Here is a 26,612-nt window from a genome sequence, read left to right on the forward strand (position 1 = left end):
TCCTGTGGAACAACCTGTCAGATGCTTTAAAATGAGAAAATGCACATTTGTCATGAAATGAAGGCATTCAGTAGCAATTTTAATACATTTTGAGGAGAATTCCCCCACAACTGCAGAACTAAAGATGGCAAAGACACAGCTGGACACCAACATGGAGCTGCACAAAGTGGGGTGGGAAATCCCAGCCTGGCTCCCTGCTCTCCAGCACAGAACCACAGCAAATACCCAGCCTGGCCCTCCAAAACTCCTGTTCCACAGGAAACTCCAAATGGGGGCTCATGAGAGCCTGGGAGGAGAAATGTGTGAGAGATGTACTGCAGGAGATTGGGGAAACCAAGGCAGGTCCCCCAAAATAAACTTCAATCCACAAAAACCAGACATGAGCAGGGGAAAGAGAGCACCCAGGTAAGCACAGACACACACACACATCCTCTGCCTGACACCCAGAGCACCCAAAAAATGATTTCTTCCACTACTTTTGAAAACAAAATCCCACTGACAGATTCCAGCATCTGCTCCTTACCAAGCTCCTCGCTCTGTAAATACTGAGAGTATTTATAGGAACATCCCATAAGGCACTAAATGAGGAATTTATTTTCCTGTAAAGGAGCTGTAAAAATAAACAGTGAGTCAAATATCTGGGAAAATTCTTTGACATTTTCATTTCTGAATCTGAAGCATTTCCAACCTCAGGTAACTGACATTTTTTTCCGTTTTTAATTAGTTGATATGTTGCTGTGGTGCTCCAAACAATTCCCCTTGGCAGTCTCAGACCCCAAATATGTATTTTCTGTCTGGAAGCTGGGTGCCCACCTCACACTGACTGCAGCTGGAATGGCCATTCTTGGATTTCACTGAGCATTTTGCACATCTAACAGTTCAATATTTGAGATACTGGAAACACACACACACTCTCCATAGGAACTGATATACAAAAAGTAAATTTTCCTCCCCTGGCCAAACACAAATCCCACCAAACCATCCCTGTGATCCCTGTGGGCATCACCAAAACCAGAAGCACAATGTAAATGTTTGCTGCTTGGACTCAGGTCTCACCTCAATAAAAGACAGCCCACACGGAGTTGTGTTTGTATAAAAGATATTTACTTCAATTATCACACCTAGGGTGCTAGTGAATAATAATAATAATACATCGTGTGAGTTTCATACAGTGATATTGCTTCTCCATATCATATAGGGACCGTTGTACAGTGCTGAGAACAAACATTTTATGGCTAAACCAAACAAAGACAGAAACAATGCCTCTGCTGACGAGGGAGCGCTGCCCTGCACTGCCAGCCAGATAAACTCTTACTTTTTATGTTTAAACAAATACCAAGAAATAAAATGTTACAAAAGATGAGTCACAGCAACACAATGTGGGCTTCTCAAAGCTACTTGTACAAAAAAAATGACACTTTTTTTTCTTTTTTGGTCAATTGGGTCTTTGTGAGGATCTTTTTTTTTTTTTTTTTTTCTTTTTTAAAATCCGTGATTGTGAATATAACAAACAAGCTCTAAAAACATCTAAGACTTAGTGCGTTACAGAAAAAAATATAAAATACTGCTAAAAATGTAAGACACCACAATACACTGGGGTAAAAACTGAGCTTATTATTAAAAAAAAAAAAAAAAAAAAAGTTCTCAGGAAAAAGTACACCACTTTCTGTTCGAGTTCATCTTGTGCTGTGTTAGTAGTCGGGGCATTTCCAAGGTCTGCCCATTCTCATGGCAAGTAGTTATTGCACAAATGCAAAGAGTTAATTTTTTAATTAAAAAAAAAAAAAATGAAAAGGGACATGAGGGAAACAATTAAAAAAAAAAAAAAAAGAAAAAAAAAAGAACATCCCCCCCTCCCCAGCCTCCATCTGCTTTGGGATCAACGTCCAAATTTGTATGTGTGACATTCTCACAGCATTTCCAGCAAGGAATGGGAGAAAATGCTTTTCACCACAGAAATGCATAGAGTATTCCAAGAGGAACAACCTTTTGTTAGGCAGAGCTGATCCAACACTTCCACTAGGGCTTTCTTTACTCTCATTTGCAGTTTCTTTTTGGACTACACCAGAAGGAAAAAGAACCTGATATAAGAAATTCGCCGGATGGTTTTTTCTTTTAAGTGCGACACCCTCGAAAGGCAAAGTGCAAATTTGCTTCCCAAGCCACAGAAGTGGCTGCTGTGCCCTGCAGCTGGCCCAGCACCTTCCCTCTGCCCATGCCAGGGGGGAATGGCACAGCTGGAGCTGCCCATCCCTTCCCTCTGCCCATGCCAGGGGCACAGGCACAGCTGGAGCTGCCCATCCCTTCTCTCTGCCCATGCCAGGTGAATGGCACAGCTGGAGCTGCCCATCCCTTCTCTCTGCCCATGCCAGGGGCACTGGCACAGCTGGAGCTGCCCATCCCTCCCCTCTGCCCATGCCAGGGGGAATGGCACAGCTGGAGCTGCCCATCCCTTCCCTCTGCCCATCCCTTCTCTGTGCCCATGCCAGGGGCACTGGCACAGCTGGAGCTGCCCATCCCTTCCCTCTGCCCATGCCAGGGGGGATTGGCACAGCTGGAGCTGCCCATCCCTTCCCTCTGCCCATGCCAGGGGCACTGGCACAGCTGGAGCTGCCCATCCCTTCTCTCTGCCCATGCCAGGGGGGATTGGCACAGCTGGAGCTGCCCATCCCTTCCCTCTGCCCATGCCAGGGGCACAGGCACAGCTGGAGCTGCCCATCCCTTCCCTCTGCCCATGCCAGGGGCACAGGCACAGCTGGAGCCTGCCCATCCCTCCCTGGGCTCCTGCCTGTGTTTGGGGCTGCTCTGCTGCTCCCCAGGGCCACCTGGCCAGGGAAAAGCCTGTCTGAACACAGCAGCACAACTGAACACATAAAGCACAAGGTGGATTTCCAGAGCTCACACCAGGAAAAGCTGCTGCTGCACAAGGTGAATTATTATTTTTTGCCTTTTCTTCTCTTAATCAGTTTTTTTTTTTTTCCTTGACCAACTTTTGAATGAGAAGGAAATCAGCTCTGAATTCAGAAAGTCAAACATATGCCAACAAAGATGAACATCACAGGAAACCAGTCTCTCATTTTAAATGAACACTTGTGAGTTAATTGCAATGTGCTCTGACCAGGGGCTCTGTGTCTTTAGCAAATTCTCAGTAGAGGCTCTAGGAGGCTCAGGGTATTTTCTCTCTCTGTATATTTTAAGTCTCTTCTCTCACAACTGAGGCTTCTTATTCTCAGTCCTAAATTATTTTAAAAACTATTTAAATAATATTATTTATTAGGCATTTAGATAAAATACTTTTTTTTTTCTTAAAAAAAAAAAGGATTGCTCTAGAAAACACAACTGGGGCACAATGATATGGATACTATGAGCCAACACCACCTGCTCCATCTCTAGGGTATCCCAAGCTTTCTCCAACATCCATTTAGGGGACAGCAACCTGGTCTAGTGGGAGAATCCCTGCCCATGGCAGGGGGTTGGAACAGGATGAGCTTTAAGTTCCCTTCCAACCCAAACCAATGATATGTAAATACTCCTGTTGTGGTTCTATCCAACAAAAAAACCAAACCTCAAAAAAGAAACTGTTACAAATTAATCTCATCAATAGGAAATACTGGATTGTTGTCCTAATCACAAAGCACCCCTGTGTATTTCACCTTCTGATGCTGCAGAGAGAGCGAGCTCGGGGAGGGAGGGAGGGCTGGGGGTGCCTGCTGTGCACAAACCCAAACAAATCCCAGCTGGAATGACTGGACAGGGCCCCAGCCCCAGAGCCAGCAGGGCCCTGGGAGTGGCAGTGGGGACAGCAGCTGTGACTGATGGCACAAAGGAGCTGCCACGGGGGTTTCTTGGGCACTCACAGATCTGTGAGAGCACAGGCTGAGACTGAGCCCTGCGAGCACCAACTGCTGGGTGACAGCTCAGTCCTGGAACTGCTGGAAGGAACCCACAGGGATTTCCTCTTCCCCCAGGAGAGTGAATTGCCCTGAAGGAGAGCTCCCCCTCACTGGCTGTGGGACAGGAACCCCCCAGGCACGGCCCCAGAGTTTCTATTGCACAAAGACTCCTCACACAGTGCTGGATGTGCCTGGGGGCCAAGCCCCTGCCTGTGCTGGGACACTGGGATGCTCCATCAGTGTTTGCTCCCCCCCAAAAAGAAATGAAAAGAGTCTGGGAATGCTGCAAGCCAGATCACTGTGCTTTAGATTATTCTCCACGAAGAGATTAGGAAATAAGGCACATAGCTTTCCAAGTAGAGAAAGTGAAAGAGTCCATTTCAGGAAGCAAATCCTAAAGACTTAATGGGAAATGTGGCAACATACAGGACTTTGATGATATGCCTATGGAGTGAAAATAAAATCATTTCAAACTCGACTAAAATCTTTCTCCCACAGAAAAAAAAGGAATGACCCATGAACTCCATCTCTCTAGAGAAGGTGAGAAGGAAATGGAAGCCCTGATCAAGGAAAAGGAAAAGTACAATGCAGATGTGACCTTGCTTATTCCCCACGCTCCTCCTTTCCAAACCAGATGCTCAAGTACTCCCTGTATCACCTGCACCAGCATCCAGAGGTAACCAGGTCCTTTGGAAACACTTTTAAAGCTAGTAATAACTTACCCACATATAAATAACACATCAAAACAGCACAAAGGGTCCAACACAAGCTAATAAAAGCCAGGGAAGTCTGATTGAAAGACTGATTGCAAAAATATTTTTCCTAGTTACTTGGAGACAAGATTGTACTTCAGAGCAAGTCAAGTGCCAAGTTTATTTATTCTCTTGAAAGCACAGACACTCACCTTCCAAGAGGAGCTGCCTAACAGAAAATTTCTACCTCATTCCTACAAATACTTGAATTTTCAGCTAAGGGAGAGCAAGGCTGAGCTGCTTCCTTTAATTCCATACTTGACTTGAATTTATTTCATCAGCTGGTTTTGTGATTGTTTTAAAAATGTCTTTACTGTCCACTGTACATTGCTAAAGGAGAGAGCACGACGTGTGTGCAAATATCTGGGATATGAACTTCCTGCAGGAGGCCAAACCTACAGACAAGGTTTGACCCCTCCTTTCCCATTCCTTGGCTCTTGCACATCTCAGGCCCTTGGGATGATTTTTATGTATTCTGAGCATGATCTTCCCCGTCCTCATTAGCTAAACCCATGCATCTCCAGCAGCCTGGCCTCTCCAGTGGCTAATCCCCTCTTTACAGCAGGGAATGGATCTGACAAGTGGGGAATGGCATCCTCTGCCCATTAAAATACATCTTGGTTTTAAGCCTTTGCTCACCTACATCCCAAATGATTTCACAAATTTGGCTGCAGCAATTCTGCTGCACCATTAAGACCAAGCACGCAAATGTTAAATACACAGAGGGGCTTTTCCATCCTGGAATGATGCACAGAGACACATTTCACAACTCCCAAAAATGCATATTAATTATCCTCACAGACAGAAGAGAACACAACTCTTCTTCTTGCTGCCAAGAGAGAGGCTGTGCTGTTGTGACACTACAGGAATTACACAGGAACTGTGCAAAAATCAGGTGTGGCACCACAACAGCAGGAAATTCCGGGCATGATTCTCCATTTCCAAAGAACTTTGGATGAAGATTGTACCATGTATTAGAAATATCTCTGGAATTCAAACAGAAGGCCAAAGACATCACAGGGGTATTCACTTTGCTGCACTGTTTTGTTATGGTAAAGGATTCAGCTGCTCTCTGCACTCAGCTGCTTCAAAGTCCAAAGGAACTGAACTGATGTGATCAAACCAACAGATTTAATAAAAGGAAATCTACAGAACTGTGGCTAAAATCTCCCAACACCACTGTGAGTAAAGCAAGCTTGAAACTGGCAGAATTGACCTTTATAGAAAAGTTGGACAAGGACAAAATACAATAATCTTAGTTTTTTAAAAGGAGGCTTTTCCTTTTAATGCACTTAGTGCCAGAAGATGTTTGTGAATAGCAATGAAAACAAAGTCCAGGAATCCCATCAGGGTTTTTTCCATTCACAAGAGTTGTAGAAACACAGATTTCACAGAGAGCTAAGGATTTTGGGATGGGTATGGATGCCCAGGCTTGGGAAAAGCAGGTCCTGGATTGTACCAGAGGATGCTGGCCAGGGACTCACCAATAAAGTTCAATGAATGACTTTCTTCCACTGGAAAATGACCTTATAACTAATAACTGCTATTAAATATGCCACAGTACCACTTGGCTGGGGGGAAATCATCCCTGAGGACAGAGATGGCACCACTTACACACCTGTTTTTAAGGCTTTCTGAAAACTTAAGTGCACAGGCCTAACGCTAATCTTCTCCAAAAGGATAAATTTCACGTTCAGAGCATAAAACCATTTCATCCTTGCATATTAATAGGGAAGGGTATAGTCCATGACCTGGTCATGTAGGACAAATCCGTCCCTAGGCATGGTTTAAAGAGCTTTTCTTGCTATAAAGTCCATTATTAACTATACTTTATATATGGCAGAGTCAATATATCCTATAAAAGAGATGGGGAGGAAAGAAGAAATTGGTGAAATTATAATTCTACATTTTAGAGCTCAAATATATGTGAAGGAGAGGGACTGTTACACCCCTTTTGAACTACAAAGGTTACATCAGAAAAGAAATTCAGATCTTGTACTTCTCATGCCAGTGATTCTCCTCACAATTTAAAACCAGACTTTAAACTGCTGGGGGGAGTGGTGGGGGGAAGTCTTTCCTTTGTACAGAATTTTTAAATTCTCAGAAAAGTTGATTGTATATGCAACACAAAGAAAATGTTGATGTTCACAGAGCAGAAAGGGGAAGGCAGAACAAGACAGGAATCAACCCAGTCCAATGTTTTATATGAGTTAAATTTAGGGATAAGAGGCTACAACCAGCTGGTCACACCAGGGCCAGAACTGCCACACACTCACAGGAAAGCCTTGACTTGGTTTAGGGAATGTTCAATCCAGTCCCCACCTAAGAACCAACTCTCCTCCTCCTCCTCCTTTTGTTTCTGAGTCTCCAAGAGGAGCTCAGCCACGCTCATGGCCAAAGACAGAGAACATCCACTGGGTGAAGAGGAAATCAGAGAGAATTTCAGGAACTCCTTTGTAGGAAGAGACACAAATGGAGCAGAATTAGTGCCCTCCATGTCCAGGTTAAAAATGTCAACACTCCACTTTCAGTCTGCAACAAACTGCCAAGCTACTGATCTCTCACAACCCTGCTAAAGGCACAGATTACTGTGGCATTTCAACTGAAATAAAACATTTTGGATCCAAATGCAAAGTGTCCAAACCCAATTGCTTTTTTTTGTGTATTCTCATAATTTCTATATGGCCAAAATGTGATTTTTTCCCTTGTTTCTAACCTGCCCTGTTTTTGCCAGGAGCATTCTTATTCATAAAAGCTTTAAGAATACTGGAAATTGTTAATTTTAAAATGGAAGATTACAGACTTCTGACAGCAGCTGTGCTTGTAGGGCCTGCAACCACTGGTAGCATTTTCCATTATTTCATCATATTAATTTGTCACATTTCCCTCAATTCTATTTTATGTCAATTTATCAGCTTTGCAGTTTGAATTACCACCAGCATGATGAACTTCTCTAACTTACAATTTCTCCTGTTAAAGGACTGAAAAATAGGGACTTTTAAGTAATTGGATTGGAAAATATTGCATAGAATTCTGTGGTGGTCATGGTCCCCCTGCTCTACACCAATCCCATATCAACAAGTTACTTAAAAATAATGCAGAGATCTTTTAGCTAATGAGAAAGGCACATACTTTTTTTTCTTTTTAACTGTACTGTAATATAGATCTTTCCTATTACAGCAAGGAGCTTATTACTAAAGGACTCACTAATTCATGATATGGGCAGAGTGCACTGATATGGATTCCTTGAAAGGGTGGCTCTATTCATAGGCATTTCACTGATGAATAAATAAAATGGTCAAATTTTATGGCATCAAAAGCAACTGTAATTAAATGCATTTCTGCCAATAAACATCTACAATGCTGTTGTCTGAAATCTGTATCCTGAAAAATGGAAGTGTATTGACAATTCCACTGCATGACCCTTCTGCCAGGGGATACTCTCTCCTGGCTTTTAGCAAACAAAGCACTGCACTCTTTTTCCTTCTCTAATCATCCAGAGAGAAAAATCAACAATTTAACTGCAGTATAAACGTATTTCTATTCAAACAGCCCTGGCCCTTCATGCACAGCATTGGTAAGAGCACGGAACTGGAAACAGAGAGAGAAAATAAAATGCTTTTAAAGAACCTCAGGAAAAACAGAATCTGGCACGATGGATTTCCTGAAAACTGCCTGTGCTTTTATCCATCAGGAAAAGAAACGTCAGCAACGAGGGCTCTGCTGCCCTGGGAGATGAGCCCCATGTCCCACCTTTCACACATTCCCTTCCCCTGGAATCAGCACCCAAGGGATGACAGCCACTGTGCTGCTCTTTGGCATTTCTTCTCCTTCAACTTTTTATCCTTTGAATCAAATTAAAAAAAAAAAAAAAGTTATTCCAAAGCACATTTTCCTCCTAAAGGTGAGTTCCAAATTGATCCCAACTATCTCTCACACCCTGCAGTGTAAGTTCAGCCTCTAAACTGGGGGGCCTTGGCCAGAAACACCAGCAGGTAACTCATGTCCAACCCGAGAACATCAGCAGTAGTTCAACTAATCCATCCTACTTTCCACTGGAACAGAAAAGCAGCTGTGACCTTGGCTAAACACTGGGACAAAGCCCAGGAGCATCTCTGAGCTCCAGGTCTGAGGGTGCTCCTCGGCCCAGGGGGTCACCAAGCAACCCACAGGGACCCTGGGCAGGAGATCACCCCAACAGCATCTCAGCAGGCTAATCCACATTCAACACAGATCATTAAATATGAAACAGCAAAAGGAGCTAAGCCATTAATAAAGTGCCAAAAATATAGGAAATACTGACAGCATTTTATTTGATTAATTTTATAATAGATCCCAATGATAACGCTTGGCAGGATGGAGTGACTTCTGACTTGTGAATGCTGTCTTTAACCAGCAAAATTACATGACTCAAATGGAATAATGGAGCTTAGAATTAACAGTTAGTGTTATGAAAGAAAGATTTCCTCTAGGGCAAGCTACAGATATGCTTTTTAAAAATCATTACAGCATTAAAAACCGGGCAGACACTAAAGACTCCTAAAGAACTAGTGGAAACCTGAAAAGCATACCAAAAATAAACAGGAAAAAGAAAAAAAAAAGAAGATATGTTTCAAGGCACTTACGTATTGCTTATTAAGAAGAGAGATTGACCTTAAGTGCTGCATTTGTGTGCGACCTGTGAATACAGTTCTGCTGTCGTACAATGCAGCCAGAGCTCTCAGTAAGCATCATGGAATGCAATCAGATAGACACAGGCACAAGAACAGTTTGGGGAATATTAACTTAAAAAACAAAATAAATCGTCAAACAGAAAAAAAACCCCCTCACTATGGAGAAAGCTGAGAGTAACCACTTGACTGCATCCAGCACCTGGGTCTCAAATCAGCAGACAAGGACAGTAGGAACAGACTGGCAAATGTATTGCCTAGAATTAATCAAAAAACCCAACCTGAACCAAACAACAACGAAGAAAAAAAAAAAAATAAAAACAATTCAAGAACCTAAGAAAATATCTGCGTCTTCTGGGCAGAAGTTTTGCTCTTGGCTGGAGACGCAGCTCGTTGTGACTTGTACTAAGGTATGTGAACTCCTACCAGGACGTGCTTCTCCACGGAGCTGTGCTTTGCAAGTCAGACCAGGACACTGGACAGGTACAGAGAGGTCACCCTTGGCTTCAGCCCGTCCCCAGGCACTGGCCACGCTCCCAGCAGTGCTGCCACTCCCTGGTGTCTGTCACTGCCACTGTCCCTCAGCTCAGCACAGAAAGGGGCAGCTGCTCTCTCTCCCTTCCTCAGCTTCAGTTTCGCACCACGAGTCCCCAGTTACCCAAGGAGGAATCCTGAAACAGCTAGCAGTGAAAATCAGAAATAAATCCCTGCCTTTCAGCCTCCTAGAGCCTTCTTTCCTTAGTCATGAGAAGGATGGATTTTAGTGTACTGATTCTTAAATTTGTGAAAACTTGCGCTAAGTGCTGCTGTCGCATGTTAAGAGACTGTAAATGAAATACGTAAGTTCTAAAACATCATGCAAGAAATGTGGTTTCACATCTTACAGTCAAAAATCCTACTAATGAATTAATACAAGCACACTGAGGTGTAATATTGGGAACATACCTTTAAAGTCGGAACTCCTCTCCCCCATCCCTCCCTCCCCCAAAATCAGAAAAGTAATATTAATTAAACTTAAGAAGTAATGAATGCACCATTAAAGTGTCATCAAAAAGATGCTGACCTAAGACAAAAGTTCAATGATACACAATACGGTCAAAAAAGTCTTCAATCAATAATATACAGTATGACAACTACATCTTGTAAATTATACCCAATACTGCCGGCAGTCTATCCCTCTAAAGAATATTTGCCCCCTTTCATCCCTTCCTAACAATCAGATAATAAAATACAGCACCTATAAATAAGCAAAAAAAAATTATATATATATATATTTATATATATATATATATTCCGAAATCATCTATTGTTAGTTTTAAAGATATGGCAATAAAGGAGTCTAAATTAGCAAACTTGTAGAAGCCATAACTGATAAAACAGCTTATTGAAAAAAGGTGGCAGTAATGCACTCTATGTGTGCACAAGTACGTAAGAAAATACACAGACGTATAAAATTGCACGCACACACCCACGCACACACATCCTTCCACGCACCTCTATGCTCACGCATATACATATAGACAACAGGAGGAGTTAGAGACAAGTTAGAATTGGATTTGTACTTTGATCAGCCCTAACCTGTGCATAAAATAATGGGAAAAGGCTGTATTTCTGCAGGGCAGAACGGGCTGCACTGGGACTCGAGAGCACGAAGGTTTTGGTTTCGAGCTTGGGCTGCTTCCACCCCGGTGAGAGCCTGTCTGGTCATTGCCATGTACTCTTTATCCACGCAAAAAAAGGAGCTTCCCACAACTAAAACATATTTAAAATCAGTGCTCGTGGTGGGAAGAGAGTCAGTAAATGGCCACCAACAGCAGGAAAAGGGCTGGGTCTGCGGCAGCTCCAGTCCCTCTTAGTGGTGTGTGACAGCGATCGGACACGTGAACTGCATTCCCAAGGATTCCAGGTAAGCTGAATGCTGGGGATACAGGCTGGGCCCCCAAGTAGCAGGCTGAAATGTTACTGGCCAACGTTTTTGGAGCGATCTGTCTTTGCTGAAAGGAAATCCTGTACACTACGAACCAAGTGAAATGATCAAGTACATGCTGCTTCTAAGTTGTCTCCTAAACCTCCCAGATATGAGGTCTGATCAGCGTGCTCTGTGGTTAGAGGTTAAAAAGCAGATTATAAAATACCTAGATTCAGATTTTTTTTTTTTGTCCTGATTTGGCCTAAAATGGAGTGTATTAAACAAATTCTGGGCTGCAAAAGACCAGAATCAGTTAAAGCTATGAAACAATGTGCACTACGTGTCAATATTCTATTTCACTTACAAGAAAACACTAAGTCAGCTACCACAAATTAAGATATTTTCCTGATGTGACTTTTTTTTTTGTTTTGTTAAAAAATATGTGGAGTAAATGTGTTTTTTTTTTAATTCAAAGTTTCAAACAACAAGATTCTTTTCTTTTCTTGAAAATATGTAGGAATCCAAACTAGTGTGTTTAGAGTCGGTTGACTGTGCAATCTCTTAGTGGCAACTGAACAGCTACAAAAAACTTTCTTTTTTTTTCTTTTTCTTGAAAAATCTCCCCTTTTTTCCTGGTTTAAGAAGATAATAGTGTATTATCGCTCTGTAGCCATTAGATGGCAGATAAAAAGCCCCCTTTTAATATGTGGGTTTGATTTTTTTTTAAGATTTTTTTTTTTAAGGTTTTTTTTTTTCCTGTTTTTCATTTTTTTAAAGCCCCACACCAAAGAGGAGGGCACAAGGCAAAGCTGTATGAGTTATTCCAGAAATTGTGGAAATCACTTAGGGCAATAATAAAAACACTTCAGGGTACAAAAAAGCTTGACTACACATTTCAGTTTTCTTCCTCGAAAACACAAACATAAATTGGGCTTAACGCTCCTTTTTTTTCTTTTTTTTTCTTTTTTTTTTCTTTTTTTTTTTTGATTTCTATATGCACCTTGGCCTATGGCGTTTTTGCCCTGTGGCCCGCAGGGCGGTTAAGTGCGAACACAATAAAACCAGTAGAGGTCCAGTTTGACTTCCCAGCTCTCCCGAGTTGGGCCAGTTTAATCTCAAAACTCCCACTCGACGGCCTCTTCCCGACTGGCGGCCTTCTCCAAGCGATGGATGATGTTGTTCAAGTTGGCCGCTTTCTTTTTCCTCAGGGAGCTGTCTCGCGTGTTCCTGGAGCTCGCCGCCTCCGAGAAGCCGAACAAGCTCTGCAGAGAGTTGGATTTCTGCGAGCCTGCGCCCGGCGTCGAGCTCGTACTTGGCACACTGGAGATTTTCTCTGAACTTTCTTTTGACTTGTAGGAGCTCTCCCCCGTAAGGACTGAGGTGGAGGCAGCTGAGGTAGAGGCATCCCCTTCCGTGGCAGAGTTTGGCAGTGTCTCCAGAGCGTCTCCCGGGCGCTGTGGTGCCGCCGGGGAGCTCTGGCGCGGCGCTCTGGGCCGGCCCTCGTCGTCGGTGTCCTCCAGGCTCTCGGGCTCCGCTCTCTCCGAGGGCCTGGCTCCCCGCAGTGCCTCTTCCCCCGCCTCGAAAGCCGCCTCGGCGGGCCCTCCCTGAGACTTGGCGGCCGCATTGCTGAACTCGTCCGCCTCCGGGCCGCTCGGCTTCCCCTCGGGAGGGCCCTCCGCGTCCACGCCGTCGCAGCTGTCCCCCTCGGAGCTGTGGGCCGCCCTGCTGCTTCGGGCCGAAGGGGAATCGCTCGACCCGGCCTGGCTCTGGCTCCCGGCTTGGATCTCCTCGATGAACAGCTCCCGGCGGATGCGGGACCTGCGAGAGAGGGGACAGGGGTGACTTAGAGGAGGCAGTGAGGCTGTTTTGGCCAGCTGGGGGCTGAGTACAAATCATAAACAGCACGGGACTGCTGGGAACGTGCCTTGAGCTGTTTGATTTTCCAGCATCAGCCTCATTACATAGTTGTGACAATGGGAAGATGCCATCAGCTCACATCCCAGGCAGCAGACAAAGAATTCAATGTTACAACTCACTTTAAAAGTTTTTTGACCAATCACACAAAGCAAAAGCAGATTGACAGTAGTTCTACCTTTAACCTTTGGTTAAAACAATGCTTGCTTATTTCAAATACAATACCTGTTTGTAAGCCTTCAAACACAACACACAGAGCTCCATTATTAAGCCTAGAACTTCCTAATATCTCACTAGATAAACTTTTCTGCAGCTTAGGGAGTTATTCTAGACAAGCGTTAACACACGGACCATTGTTCTATTTGTCCTTTTCTACTTTTTACATAATTTTTCTGCTGACTTATCTCATGGCTACTCTTAGCTCTAATCACAGTTCTGTTGTCTCTGAGGCCTGCCTTTTGCAGCTTTCCCAAAACCCTCTGATTTTATGGATTCCCACAGCTGGTGAGGGGCTGGGAACACAAACCCTGTGAGGAGCCACTGAGGGAGCTGGGGGTGCTCAGCCTGGAGAAAAGGAGACTCAGGGGTGACCTTGTCACTCTACAGCTCCCTGAAAGGTGCCTGTGCTCAGGTGGGGTTGGGCTCTTTCTCCAGGCAGCACTGACAGAACCAGAGCACACAGCCTCAAGGGAAATACAGGTTGGATATTAGGAAAAAGTTTTTAATGGAGAGAGTGATAAAGTTCTGGAATGGCTGCCCAGGGAGGTGGTGGAGTCCCCATCCCTGGGTGTGTTTAACAAAGCCTGGATGTGGCACTGGGTGCCAGGGTTGAGTTGAGGTGCTGGGGCTGGGTTGGACTCAATCTTGAAAGTCTCTTCCAACCCAGTGATTCTGTGAATTCTGTGAGTCTGTCAGGGTGGCAAGGAGACACCCACCTCCACTAAAAATGCCTTCCCACGCCCCTTGTCCCTTTCCACATTCCCTTTTGTGGAATCATTAAGGCTGGAAAAGACTTCCAAGACTACTGAGTCCAATTTCCAACCAAGTCCCACCAAACCCTACTGCCAAGTGCTGCATTGACCCATTGTTTGAACACTTCCAGGGGTGGGGACTCCACCTGGTGAGAAGTTAGTATTTTTAACAAAAAATATGAATACAGTTTTAGGAGATCCAGAATGAAGTGGATTGTAAACACAAAACAATTCAGATTTCTACTAGAAATAAGCCAGTCTTCCTAAACAAAAAAACCAACAAAACCACAACAGGAAAAAGCTGGACAAGCCCCTTGGTGTTCTCCTGGACAGTGAGGAGAAATGAAGATGAAACCAAGCCTGTTGTGCTGAAAGCACTGTGAGATAGCTCAGCCTGCGAGAGGCTGCCAGTCTGGAGCTAGTCTGACTTCTGCCTCATTTTTTATTTAAAAAATCAATTTCAGAACATGAATAGTGACAAACCAAGCAGTGCCTTCCATAGGAATGACTGCACTCCATGTGTGGGCAGAATTGCCTGGTGTGCAAGGACACCCCAACACACCACCTCTGCCATTTAACTCAGGCCTTCCTCCCTCTTCCTTCTCTGTTCAGGAGTTCCCAAAATCCTCACAAGTACAGAAAAATTTATAGAAAAACCTTAGAGTCTGGGCTAACCCTTTCTCTGTCCTGCTGCATCCATGGGAGAAGTGATGAACACCATTTAATTCCTAATTTAAAACCAAGAGGGAGCCCCAATGATCCATGGTCAGGGATGATGGGACCACAGGCCTGGGGAGAGTTTACCACAACTTACTATTTTTCACAGTGAAGATAAAAACCTCTTGGTTTCAGGCCCAGGGAACTGCCAAGGGGCTGCAAACCACAAGTGACACGCTGTCCCAGCACTGATGGCTGTAAGGATTTTCTATTTTCCCTTAACTGTGCTGTGGAAGACAGCACAGAATGGAAAAACATTCAGCTAAATGGAGAACAGCACCTGAATACTGCTTTTGAAGCTATTGATCTTATTGACTTACTTGAAATGCAACAGAGTATTTCAGCAGTACTCGCTGACTCCACACTTTTGAAGGATTTAGGGGGTCTGTAATTTTCCCTAGGAGAATATTACTCACCTAAAAGAAGCCCACAGGTGCTAACATTAATTTTCTATTACCATTAACTGCAGGCATCCTGCTACATTGATTATCAGGCTCTATTTATGCCTAAAATCTCCCTGCATGGACATTGATCCAGAACATGGTGCTTCTGTAACATTCCCCAAGTCAGGAAAGGAGGCTGGTAAGAGCTCTGTGCCTGCATGGCATTTAAAATACCTCAGCTCCAGCAGGTGCTGGAGCTCACTGAGAATCTGACCACAGCCCTACAAACATCAAACCCATGTCTGTGGAAATCCCTGGAATTCACACCCAATACATTGCTGCTGGAATCTGGTCTGGCTCCTGATTAACGTGGTAATTAAATTCTTATGGCAAAGAAGACCTGGTGACAGCAGCTGGAGGATTGCAGAGAGCATTCCTCTTGGGAAGGTGTTGGCCTTGACATCCACACACCCAGCTGGATTTCACCAGTGGAACAAAAAACATCAGAGATCTCCTGGGTGTTTGCTGCAGCTCCTCAGACAAGCCTTCATGCAACATCAAAACCAGCACTATGTAGAGTTCATTGAAAAATACACTCAGAATTTAGAGTCCAAGAGTGCTGGATTACAATTCTAGAAAGTCTGGTTTCATTCCTGATGTGTCTATAGTATAATTTCTGTGGCATACTGAATTGATGTGCCAGTTTCCACAGGTGAAGTGGCATAGAAATTCCTCCCTCCTGCTTTTTTGTACCATCCTTAAGACATCAGAGCCTCAAACTCTGATGTGTCCTGTATGTGCTTCACTAGTGCAAAGCAAGGGATATTCATTGTATATTCTGAGAGCTCTGTGACTGGTATGAATGCAAAGCCATAGATTTGGAGAAGCTTGCAGACATGTCAAAATCCTTTATACCCATTTATATTCTGAAGTGAATTATTTCTTTGCCTGCTGAGGGTATTTTTTTCCAGCGTTTCTTTTTGCTGTAGGAAATAAATGCTAATGCTGACTTCCCATCTGGTGGATATAAAGGTAGATCCTGCTACAGCAACCACCTTTGGAAAGTGGGATTTGGGCTGAATCCGAAAGGAAAAGCATCACTAGAGCAGGATTCCCAAGAGACAGCAAGACAAACTTGTCCAAATCTGTGCCCTCCCTTATCTAAAGATACAGAAAAATGAGTATTAAAGCACAAGCAGGAACTGCTTCTGTATAAAAAGTCTTCAGTTTGGAAAAGAAATGGCTGAGGGAGAGTATGAAAGAGATAAATAAAGTGTGGCCTAGAGAAGACTGAAAGAAGGACCACTCATTTCTTATAACATATGATCAGCAGAACTGTCAGACCCTGCTCCCCTCACAGAACATGGAACCTGTCCCTTTTCTGCAACACCCTCCACGTGATTTAAGAGAAATTCATGCATGACAGCTAACAAAGTTATTGTCAAGGGGAACAAAAACCAGGTTTGTGTTTTGATTTTTCAGTGCTCAGCGCACACAGGGCTCCAAACAATCTTGAAACAGCTTTTGAAAGTCCTGGAGTCCCAGCAGCACATCTGGGAGAGGCCCAGACCACTCAAAGCTCAGCCTTGTGCTGCCCCCAGCCCCCAGTGTGTGCAGGGCTGGATTTTGTGTCCAGCTGTCAGCACCTCCTCCCCGGGAAGGTGGGGCTGGAGGCACCCATCACACGCCCAGGCAGGGCTGGATCTCCTGCTAACGAGGGAGGTGACACCTGCCACCAGGGGGAGGTGACACCTGCCACCAGGGGGAGGTGACACCTGCCACCAGCGCTCCCGCTCGTCTGCCCAAGTGAGAACAGCACATTTTGCTGTCAGGCCGTAGGGAACATATTTTCATAGGCATCCCTCCAACTCGTGTATAATTGCCTGCAAGTGGGAATTGGAAGAGGCCTGCATTTGGAGAACTCTGAGCAGTGAAAAGAGGCTGCATCTGTACTGAATTCAAGGCAGTGAAATCCAGTGTAAATATGATTACTTGATTTTTTAAAATTTTGTATTGTTTACTATAAACATTATTTAACTATTGTGCATAGTATTTCTGAGATAGCTCATTAAACTCTGCTGCTTTTGCTTCAGTAACTTCCCTGGTAAAAGCTGAGAAGGGCTAAAGTGAAAAACTACCCTTTAAATGTTAGCAGTTTTTAAAAACAAACAAGTTTAGCAATCTGGACTAATTAGGAACATTACTGGCTCCGAGTGAAGGAGCAGAATAGTATTAAATCTGGTAGCTTAACTGTACCTGTTCAATATTCATTAGCACAAATTTCTTGGAGAAAAGTCTGCTGCATTAATTAGGACTTCCAATCCCAAGCACAGTTGATAATATGTTTATTCAAATCCCTATAATTCTTATGTGCTATTCCAGCATTGTCTCTTTTTATCACTGTCTCTAGGCCAAAACCTCCTTCAGGGGCTCAAATGTGGAGAAGGTTCCTCCTCAAATGAGAGACCAACATTTTATTTCAGTAGGACTCAGTGATTTAATCATATCAATGAAATAAATCATAAAATTTTGGAATGGTTTGGGTTGGAAGGGACCTAAAAGCTCACCTTGTTCCATCCCCTGCCATGGCAGGGACACCTTCCACTGTCCCAGGCTGCTCCAAGCCCTGTCCAGCCTGGCCTTGGGCACTGCCAGGGATCCAGGGGCAGCCACAGCTGCTCTGAGCACCCTGTGCCAGGGCCTGCTCACCCTCACAGGGAACAATTCCTTCCCAACATCCCATCTATCCCTGCCCTCTGGCTGTTTAAAGCCATTCCCCCTTCTCTTGGCACTCCAGGCCCTTGTAAGAAGCCCCTCTCTGTGGCCACATCTGACTTCAGGGTTATTGGCTCTGTGTCCCTCAGGACTCCATGAAGCTTCCCAGAAACACAGCACAAACACTGTGCCTATTTTCAGAGCTTGGTGACTCAAGACCTAAAAGAAAATCCTTTTTTTCTTCTGATGCAGAACAATGAAAGCAGGGCAATTCTGATAGCATCCAATAAAGGACATTTCCAAGTACCCCCCACCCAGAGACCCAGGGACAACACCCACCACACACCCCACACGTGTCAGTGTGTGTGCACATGTGAGTCAGGCAGAGCAGCCTGGCCTGCTGCAGTGCCTTTATAAATATTCATCAGTGGACATCTCTACATCCACGCCCACCCCAAAAGCCAGACTTTCTGTTTAAAAGCACTACTCACATCAATATGTGAGTACAGCTGCTCCTCAGGGATGACTTAAAATTAGTCTGGAGCATTAGCACTGTGTTAGTGAGAACCTCCCTGCTGTCAAAGCTGCTTGTTTTGCACAACCATCCCACACAGTGTGCTGAGGCAGAGCAGCACTGCCAAAGCCAAGCCAAGCCAAGCCCTCCCTGAGGAGCAGAGGTCACTCACCTGTAATTGTGGAACCAGTTGATCACGGTGCTGGTTTTCAAGTTGAGCTGCGTGGCGAGTTCCTCAATGGTTTTTGGTGATGGGTATGGCTTTTGCTGGTAGGCTCGTTTGAGAGCTTCTTTCTCCTCTGGTGCCAGCACCACCCGGGGCTTCTTGAGCTGGTGCTGGGGCTGGGGGCTGGCACCCTGGCTGTAGTCGATGCCAGCGGACGAGGACTCGCAGGACTGGCTGTCGCTGACGGAGCTGTGCCGCCGTTTCATGTAGGCTGCAAGAGAGGGACACTGGGTCAGCCCAGGATGAGTACAAATGTACAGTCAAAGGATTCTTATCTATCAGGGTCTTTGTAACTTGGGTGTAAACTTGCTGCTGAGAAGGAAGGATGGGGAAAGCATAGGGATAAACATGGAGATGGCAGGTGGGTGTCACAGACATATTTTATGAAAAATGCCTTTGTTAGGATCTTTTCTCCTGAGAAGCTGAGAGGCCTCAGAGACAAAATGTAAACAATAATTATCTGCTGCTGTGGAATGCAACAAGTGCATCTGTGATTGGTCTCATGTGATTGTTTTTAATTAATGGCCAATCATAGTCCAGCTTAACTCCAAGATTAACTTAACACTTAACTCCAAGATTCCCCTCCTCTTTCTCTTTAAAAACATCCCAAGATTTTTGCCCTGGTGGGGTTTTATTTTTGCCTGTATGGGGAGAAGAGGGAATATGGGACCAGTCAGAAGCTGCAGAACATCCCACTCAAGTGTGTGGGGCAGGAAGGTCTGCAAAGCTTTCAGAGGAAGCAGCTGTCTTGGACTCTCTGCTCAGTCACAAGATTTTATTATCATTCTTTTCTTTTCTATTCCTTGCTAGCCTTCTGATGAAATCCTTTCTCTATTCTTCTAGTATAGTTTTTAATATATAATTTTCTTTTAATATAATATATATAATAAAATAATAAATCAGCCTTCTGAACATGGAGTCAAGATTCTCATCTCTTCCCTTGTCCTGGGACCCCTGCGAACACTGCCACAGGTGGGGATGCAGGGATGGGCTGCTGGGAGGGGATGGGAAGGATGAGAGACCAAATGAAGGGAGGATGCAAGAGGCAGAAAGAGAAGAAAAGAGGGTAAAGTCAGCTGGAAACCTGCCAGAGTTTGCTGCCTTTACAATGAACGTGGGACACGAATGACAGGGTTCAGTTCACACGACTCATTTCACATTCACTCCTTCAGGAGGAGCGAGCTCCCACGCAGGGCCCTGACTGGGACAGTTGTGCTTCGTTTTGACTGAAAGGGGTTTGGTGGTTAAAACACTTCAGGTGTACATGGAGGTGTCTCTGACATGAAGGCAAACATGACTGTGGAAGTGGAGCTGCAGCATTCCCAGCCTTCCCCAGCCATCTCCAACACACGATGGCGCCTGGAGCTCGGAGATGCCAGGGATGGGCTGAGCAACCATCGGGCGTTTGCTGCCTTTCCCTACAGCTCTCTGCTGAGGTAGTGACAGGTTAGGAAAGAAAAGCAGCCCCCAGCACCCTCCTCCCCTACACAAAGCTCCTTCCAAAACACAGACACTTTTAAGAAAGCTCTCCCTGCACTGATGGGCTCGGTGAGGCCGATGGCAGGAGCCTGTGATCCTGCCACCGACCTTCCTCCCTGATTGGGAATGAATTATCCTGGCAAATTCCACAAGGAAGGAGTCCCAGCAAAGGCTGTCACTGACTTGATTGATTTACACTGGGCATGGAGAGGTGGGATTTACTGCACCTGGCAGTATCATGCACAAGCATTGCTAATGAGGGGGCTGAAAACAGCAAATATAGATGAATCTTGTCAATAAAATATTTAATGGCTGTTAAATACCTTCTAGATATTAAAGAGTTTATGTATTCAAGAGCTAAAATTTGATAACCTCGGGTATTAAGTTGCAGATTACACCAGCCTGACATCAATCCAGGAGGCATTAAATCTCCAGAAGCCAGGAGCTCTGGTTGGAGCCAGGGACACTGTGGGGCCAGTCACACTGGTCAGCAACCAAATTCTTCAAAAATTCAATTTTTCTCTCCCCACAGCTCTGCCTTCAGGCTGAGGCTGCACAGTGGATAAAAAAATCAGTGCAATCAAATCAACTGCAGTGTTCAAACCCCAGCCAGTGCCTCCTGGCAGGGCTCCCTCCAGGACTGGCTGGGTTTGCTGGCTCCAGAGGGTTCCAGCCCCTGCCCTCTCCATGGTGCCTCCAGTGGGACCTTTGGCTTGACTATCATGGCAGTGAATTCTGAACACACTCTGTAACCTTTGGGGGTATCTGCATGGCCCACATTTTGTTTTTCCTGAATATGACAGATTACCTGAGGAGTGCCTACTGTGTAAGATCACTGATATGGAACACAACGTGAGTTGCTCGTGATCCATCACTCTGACGTGATACAGTCCTGCACACGTTTGAAATAACCATAAAAAACAAAGTGTTTTTTTTTTTCAAATAAAATCCTTTAAAAATACACCTATTTAAGTTGTTCCAACCAGATGTAAAACTGCAAAAAATCTGCATTATTTCAAGGTGACCCATTTGCCTTATTTTTGCAGTCTTCAAGGAACTGTTACAACCTTCAACCATGGAATTAATCATTCCAGCAAGATAATCTCATATTCCTATAAGGTGTTTCATCTCAGAACTCCTTCCTGGGTGTTATTTCCAACTTGCATTGACCTGCAAACTACAGCCAAAGCTCCCTTGTTTCCTTGCACAGCAGAACCAAGAGGCTGGAGGACAACATCCATCACCTCAGCAATGGGCAGCAGCTTCAAGGAGGCCCAAGACAAACCAGAACCTGGCATGGGAGATGTGACAGGGGCTCAGATCACCTCTGACTGGAGTTTCTGGAATTTGGCCAGGTCACTGAGTCAGCATGAGACACACAGGGATCAGGATGGGCTGGATCTCCCTTTGTCTGCTCTCCACAGGATGGGATTTCTGGCAGGGCAGAGCTCCTGTCCTTAAGCAGTAAAGGACAATGTGGAGCTGTGAGAGCTTGGGAAAAATGTCATTCCTTCCTCTGCTCCTGTAATCTCACACTGGGATCACAAAAGGTGCACTGGCTGAGCTGGGATGCTCTCATGAGAATGGAACAAATGATATAAAAGCACATTATTTCATTAAAATACAAAAAAAGAGGAGGATGTCCCACTGTTCTGTCAGAGCAATTGTTTTCTGGAGGACAATCTACTATCAGGACAAATTTCCACTGGGCCAAAGGCAGAACTAGGACTCAGACTTCTGGCTTTAATGCTGGTCACTGGAAACTTAGATGACATTTTTAAAAGCTTTTCCATTTTTATTTTTAAACATATGTGCTGTGTGCAGACAACGTAAGGAGATCATTCAGCACATTTGCAGTGACAGCAAGGCTCAAACTGGAATCCAAGTTACAAACACACTTTATTTTTGGAGAAGTTTGATTTTTGTCTGTGACCAGTCTCCATTTCTCAGGAGATATATGAAAAAAAAAGAAACCCAGCTGTAATTTGGGCAAAGGTCTGGATCTGGGTCTGAGGCTGGCTGAGTTCCACCTTTCCCCCCCAATCCACGTGTGCCCAGCTATGGATGCCACAGACACCACTGCACAGCTGCCCACTGAGATAAAACAGAGCCCCTTTTAATATAATTTTTACCTTATGTGGTATTGAACAAGATTATTAAAAAGTGAAATAATGGGGAAATAAAGGGAATTCAATTTTCTCCTGACAGCAGTGCTGTTCTGTGAGGAGTGTGATGCTCCAGCAGCCCAACACCCCAGAGGTTATGAGAGGAATGGACATTTCCAAGGCAGGAAAGGTGTGCAAATGTCTCAGCCTGGTGAGCATGAAGCCCCAGCTCCCTCCAAAGAGGTTGGTCAGTGTACATGGCAAATTTTCAGAACCTCTTAAAAGGGACATTTATAGCACAAACTTCAGACTGGTGGAACAGAAAAAAAAAAGAGATATGCAGTTCACCTTTATCATAATTATTAATTTACTCCCTTAATAAAATGTGGCAGAGAAATAATTGATAATAATGTTTCACTGGAAGCAGACCCAGTTGCATTGTTCTTTAACTGACATTAGCTGAAGGGAAAGTTAAATTCTTAATGTGGCTCTGGAGCAATTTAAAAGGTTAAATCACAGGATCCTTACCTGCATGAAAGGATTTTGCAGAAAATACAGGGCAGAATTCACTTTAGACTGTTCTGAGGACAGCACTTGCACAGTTCAGGAGCTCAGAGCAGAGTCTCAATGATTTATGGCCTTATCTCTATTCAGATGCCATCTACAGACCATATGTATTGCTCACTATTTGATAAGAATCCAGTTTAGAAAATCGTTTTGAAAGGATATTGTCAGTAGTACTTTTAAATTATTTTTATTTTATTTTGCTGCATTATGGGCAATATTCTCTGTGAGGCTATAAAAATCCAGCTAGTTGACAATTTTATTCCTGCCATGTTTCTAATACAGCAAAACTCCTCATGATTCCCTTTGGTTTACAGTTGTAAGTGGGAAACCCAAGTGGATTTTTCTCCCCATGGAAGATCATACATGTGCTAAGATACTGCACTGCTTTATTTTATACTGGTTACTGTGACAAGGACTTGAATTTCTTCTTAAAAGCCTGCAAGACTATCATTTTCCCAGAAACTCCCTCACTGCAATTTTAAATATAATCACCAAGTTCTTGATCAAATGTGTAAATGCTTTCAGAACATCAGTCAACAGCAGAGCTTGCAGTGTACACGATTAATGATGTCTGTGCTAATATCATTAAGGGGTAGCTCCAGAGATGTATATATCATTAATTAGTTAACTGCTGATAATGGCAGCCCACGAGTCTCTCTTGTAAAATCACATGAACATACTAAAAACAGGGCTCTGCATAACCACTGGGTTTTAGTTATGAATTTAAAATGGAGAGACTTGGATAAATTTGCAGGATGTACTTCCTGCTAAGATACCCAGTAACAACTCAGAGCACTCACAGGTCCATCCCCATGACCCTGTTTTATGTGAGCATGACACAAATTTTATTTTATTAACACAATCACCTTACCCCTCCCTATAAAGGCTTCAAATATCATTATTCTGCAATAGCCTTTCATAAAGGCTGCATTTTTCTCTCCTCCCAGCAGCCATCAGTGCAGGACTGGCAAGGAGCTTTCCCAGGAATCAATGCACAGTTCTTCCAGCCCAACATCTGTGACCAGCTGCAGCACTATTAACTAATAACCCAAACCCACATTTCTCATTTAGTAAGGTAAGTTATCAGTGATACACCAGGGCCTCAGTAATTATCTATAGGAGAAAACAGCAATGATTCTCCAGCAGCTGGTGAATATTTAGGGTTTGGGGTTGGCTTTTTGTTGTGCGTCACAGACATCTTTTATGAAAAATCTTTTCCTTAAGATTTTTCCTCCTGAGAAGCTGAGATGCTTCAAGAACAAAATATAAACAATGGTTATCTGCTGCTGTGGAATGCAACAGGTAGATTTTTGATTAACTCATGTTGGATGTTTCTAATTAATGGCCAATCACAGTAAGCTAGCTCAGACAGAGAGTCTGAATCACAAACCTTTGTTATCATTCTTTCTTACTCTGTTCTTAGCCAGCCTTCTGATGAAATCCTTTCTTCTATTCTTTTAGTATAGTTTTAATGTAATATATATTATAAAATAATAAATCAGCCTTCTGAAACATGGAGTCAGATGCTCATCTCTTCCCTCATCCTCAGACCCCTGTGAACGCAGTCACAGTTGTGTGTTTGTTTTCCTTTTATTTTGAGACGTATCTGCTTGAGCAAGCATCAAATAAAAGCTCCAAAAAAAGCTGTGGTGAAGTCTTTTTGCACAAGCCTCATAACAGTGGATCAATGCTGCCTCTCCACTGTTTCTGGAGGGTTCTAAAGCCAGGCTGAGGAGTGCAAGGTGTGAGTCAGCACTCTGCTCCTGTTACCTTTTTTCTCCATGCGCTTCATATCCATCAGCTTCTCCACGTTGTTGGGATCGTTGAGCCACAGCTGCATACGGACAAAGGGCTCCCTTCCCTTCAGACTCAGCTTGTGCCAGGGCTTGGGGCGAGCCAGCAGGTCTGAGACAGAGCCTTGGGTCAGCCCCAGGATTGTCTCCCCAAACAAACGCTGACCTGATGGGAAATTGAGAAGAGCATGAATTCACTCAGCTGAGACACGGCAAAGAACACGAGATCATTCCTCAATTATTCTTATTTCACAACTGCTTCAAAAGCCCAGAAGAAACATTTAGGAGAATAAATGCTCTGCCCCCCACTAGAAGGGTAAATATTGAGCTTTGGTTTAATCCTCAGGATCTGCCTGGGATAAAGGGAGGAGCTCGACATGTTTGGGGAGCGGGACCTTACAGTGAAACAGTGTGCAAAAAATAAAATTAGGAGCGGAAAAATAAATTGAACTTCTAGCTAAGCAGGCAACTAGTGAGAACAGTGAGGCTACTTAGCTCTTATGCAGGAGGGCAGTGCCACAGCTTTGTTCCAACAGGGCAATCCAAACATTTCCAGCAGTCAGTGAACCAAGAGCAATGCAACCTCCCCCTTCAGCAATGGCCATATAAATGTCCCCACAGAAACACGTATGGAATTTCTGTGCTGTGCTATCTGGGGGGATCTAACTGTGCCTTACTCACTAGAGGTAATCAGAATTTGCAATACAATTTTTGTTTTACAATCTCCACAGTATTTCTAATTAAGAATAGTTAATTTTAGTTCTCTTACAAAATGCTGTCATCTGGCAGGGTAAAATCTGCAAATGCTTGACAGTGTACAGTGTTCATATGTGCACTGCTGACAATGATTTTATATGGGGAAGATCTAACTTATTAAGGACTAGGGAAAATGCCTGTGCAGCTCAAACCCAACCACAGAGCTGATTTTCTAACCCCCTCCAGTTCAGTGCTCTTCCTCAGCTGCACTGCCTTGATACCAACTTCTGCTGCAGGAGAGCCTGGAGTCATCTGAGTCATCAGGATTTAAGATAACAAATGCTGCTGCCATGGCATTTCAAGATAGCCCAAAGATCTTTCCATAACCCCCAAATGTGGGGCTCAGGGTCCTATGTCTGATCTGCAGCTGCTGAGTGCCCTCACTAACACACAACTGAACATTCTCCCTCCACATCCCAGCACTTGTAGCCAGTGGTAACCAACAGATCCCTAAGGGACAATGGGGTGAGGGGGAGTTCTGACCCCACAGCTCTGCAGGAGAATCCCAAGCCTGCAAAAGCACCACCAGCTCTTCACAGCCTTCCCTGATCCTGACACAGACAGCTCATGGCAAAGATCTGCTCTACAGACCCATCCCCTGCACTTAACTCCAAGATTCCCCTCCTCTTTCTCTTTAAAAACATCCCAAGATTTTTGCCCTGGTGGGGCTTTTTTTTTTGCCTGTATGGGGAGAGGAGGGAATATGGGACCAGTCAGAAGCTGCAGAACATCCCACTCAGGTGTGTGGGGCAGGTGGGTCTGCAAAGCTTTCAGAGGAAGCAGCTGAGATATTGAGAGGCAGAGAGGTGAAAGGAGAACAGGGCTTAACATGACACACTGCTAATCAGCTCCAAAACTAGCCCTGAAAACAGCTCCTACAGACTGAACAGAAACCTACATTCAGAATTCACTCAAGTTCCTGAGTAATAAGTGATTTTCTACTACCCTCAGTATCAGGAAAATCAGACAAAAGAGGTAATTCAGAGGAAATGTTATCAATTTTATCTTTATGTTTTTATCACATGTCTTGCTGGGGTAACCTGCTCCCTATTTGTATTTAAAAACATCAGCAAGGCCTCATCCATTTCCCTGTAAACCTGCCAGCTACTAACAAGATAACACAGCCACTTAAAAAATCTGCTATTGTGTTGCCACATGAACAGGAATATGGGCACAGATTTGCAAAAGGGTTGGGAATGAGCAGTGCTGGCAGTGCTGTTGAAGGAAATGAACCTTTAAACTACAGCC

The 26,612-nt window shown here is 44.2% G+C and overlaps 1 protein-coding gene and 1 long non-coding RNA gene across 8 annotated transcripts in view; both read right to left on the bottom strand.

The window, feature by feature from the left end:
* The window catches only part of CUX1 (cut like homeobox 1), a 276,966-nt gene that overhangs the window by 20,311 nt on the left and 230,043 nt on the right, over positions 1 to 26,612 (bottom strand). For 6 of the 7 annotated variants that reach the window (XM_077188853.1, XM_077188854.1, XM_077188852.1 and 3 more), the window contains 3 exons: positions 24,586 to 24,774; positions 18,611 to 18,875; positions 11,932 to 13,042 (listed from right to left, as the gene is read on the bottom strand). The exons of the other annotated variant lie outside the window; for it this stretch is intronic. In XM_077188853.1, coding sequence (XP_077044968.1) covers positions 12,340 to 13,042; positions 18,611 to 18,875; positions 24,586 to 24,774 — 1,157 coding nt within the window. In that variant the 3' untranslated portion in view covers positions 11,932 to 12,339. Of the gene's footprint in view, positions 1 to 11,931; positions 13,043 to 18,610; positions 18,876 to 24,585; positions 24,775 to 26,612 lie in introns of those variants that run through there. 7 annotated transcript variants of the gene reach the window in all.
* Positions 1,083 to 2,895, bottom strand: LOC143695557 (uncharacterized). The gene is made up of 2 exons (XR_013184897.1): positions 2,763 to 2,895; positions 1,083 to 2,442 (listed from the first exon to the last, which is right to left on the bottom strand). It is a non-coding gene; the product is annotated as an uncharacterized LOC143695557 (long non-coding RNA).

The sequence above is a fragment of the Agelaius phoeniceus genome, chromosome 20, assembly GCF_051311805.1.
Source record: "Agelaius phoeniceus isolate bAgePho1 chromosome 20, bAgePho1.hap1, whole genome shotgun sequence".
Classification (NCBI taxonomy): Eukaryota; Metazoa; Chordata; class Aves; order Passeriformes; family Icteridae; genus Agelaius; species Agelaius phoeniceus.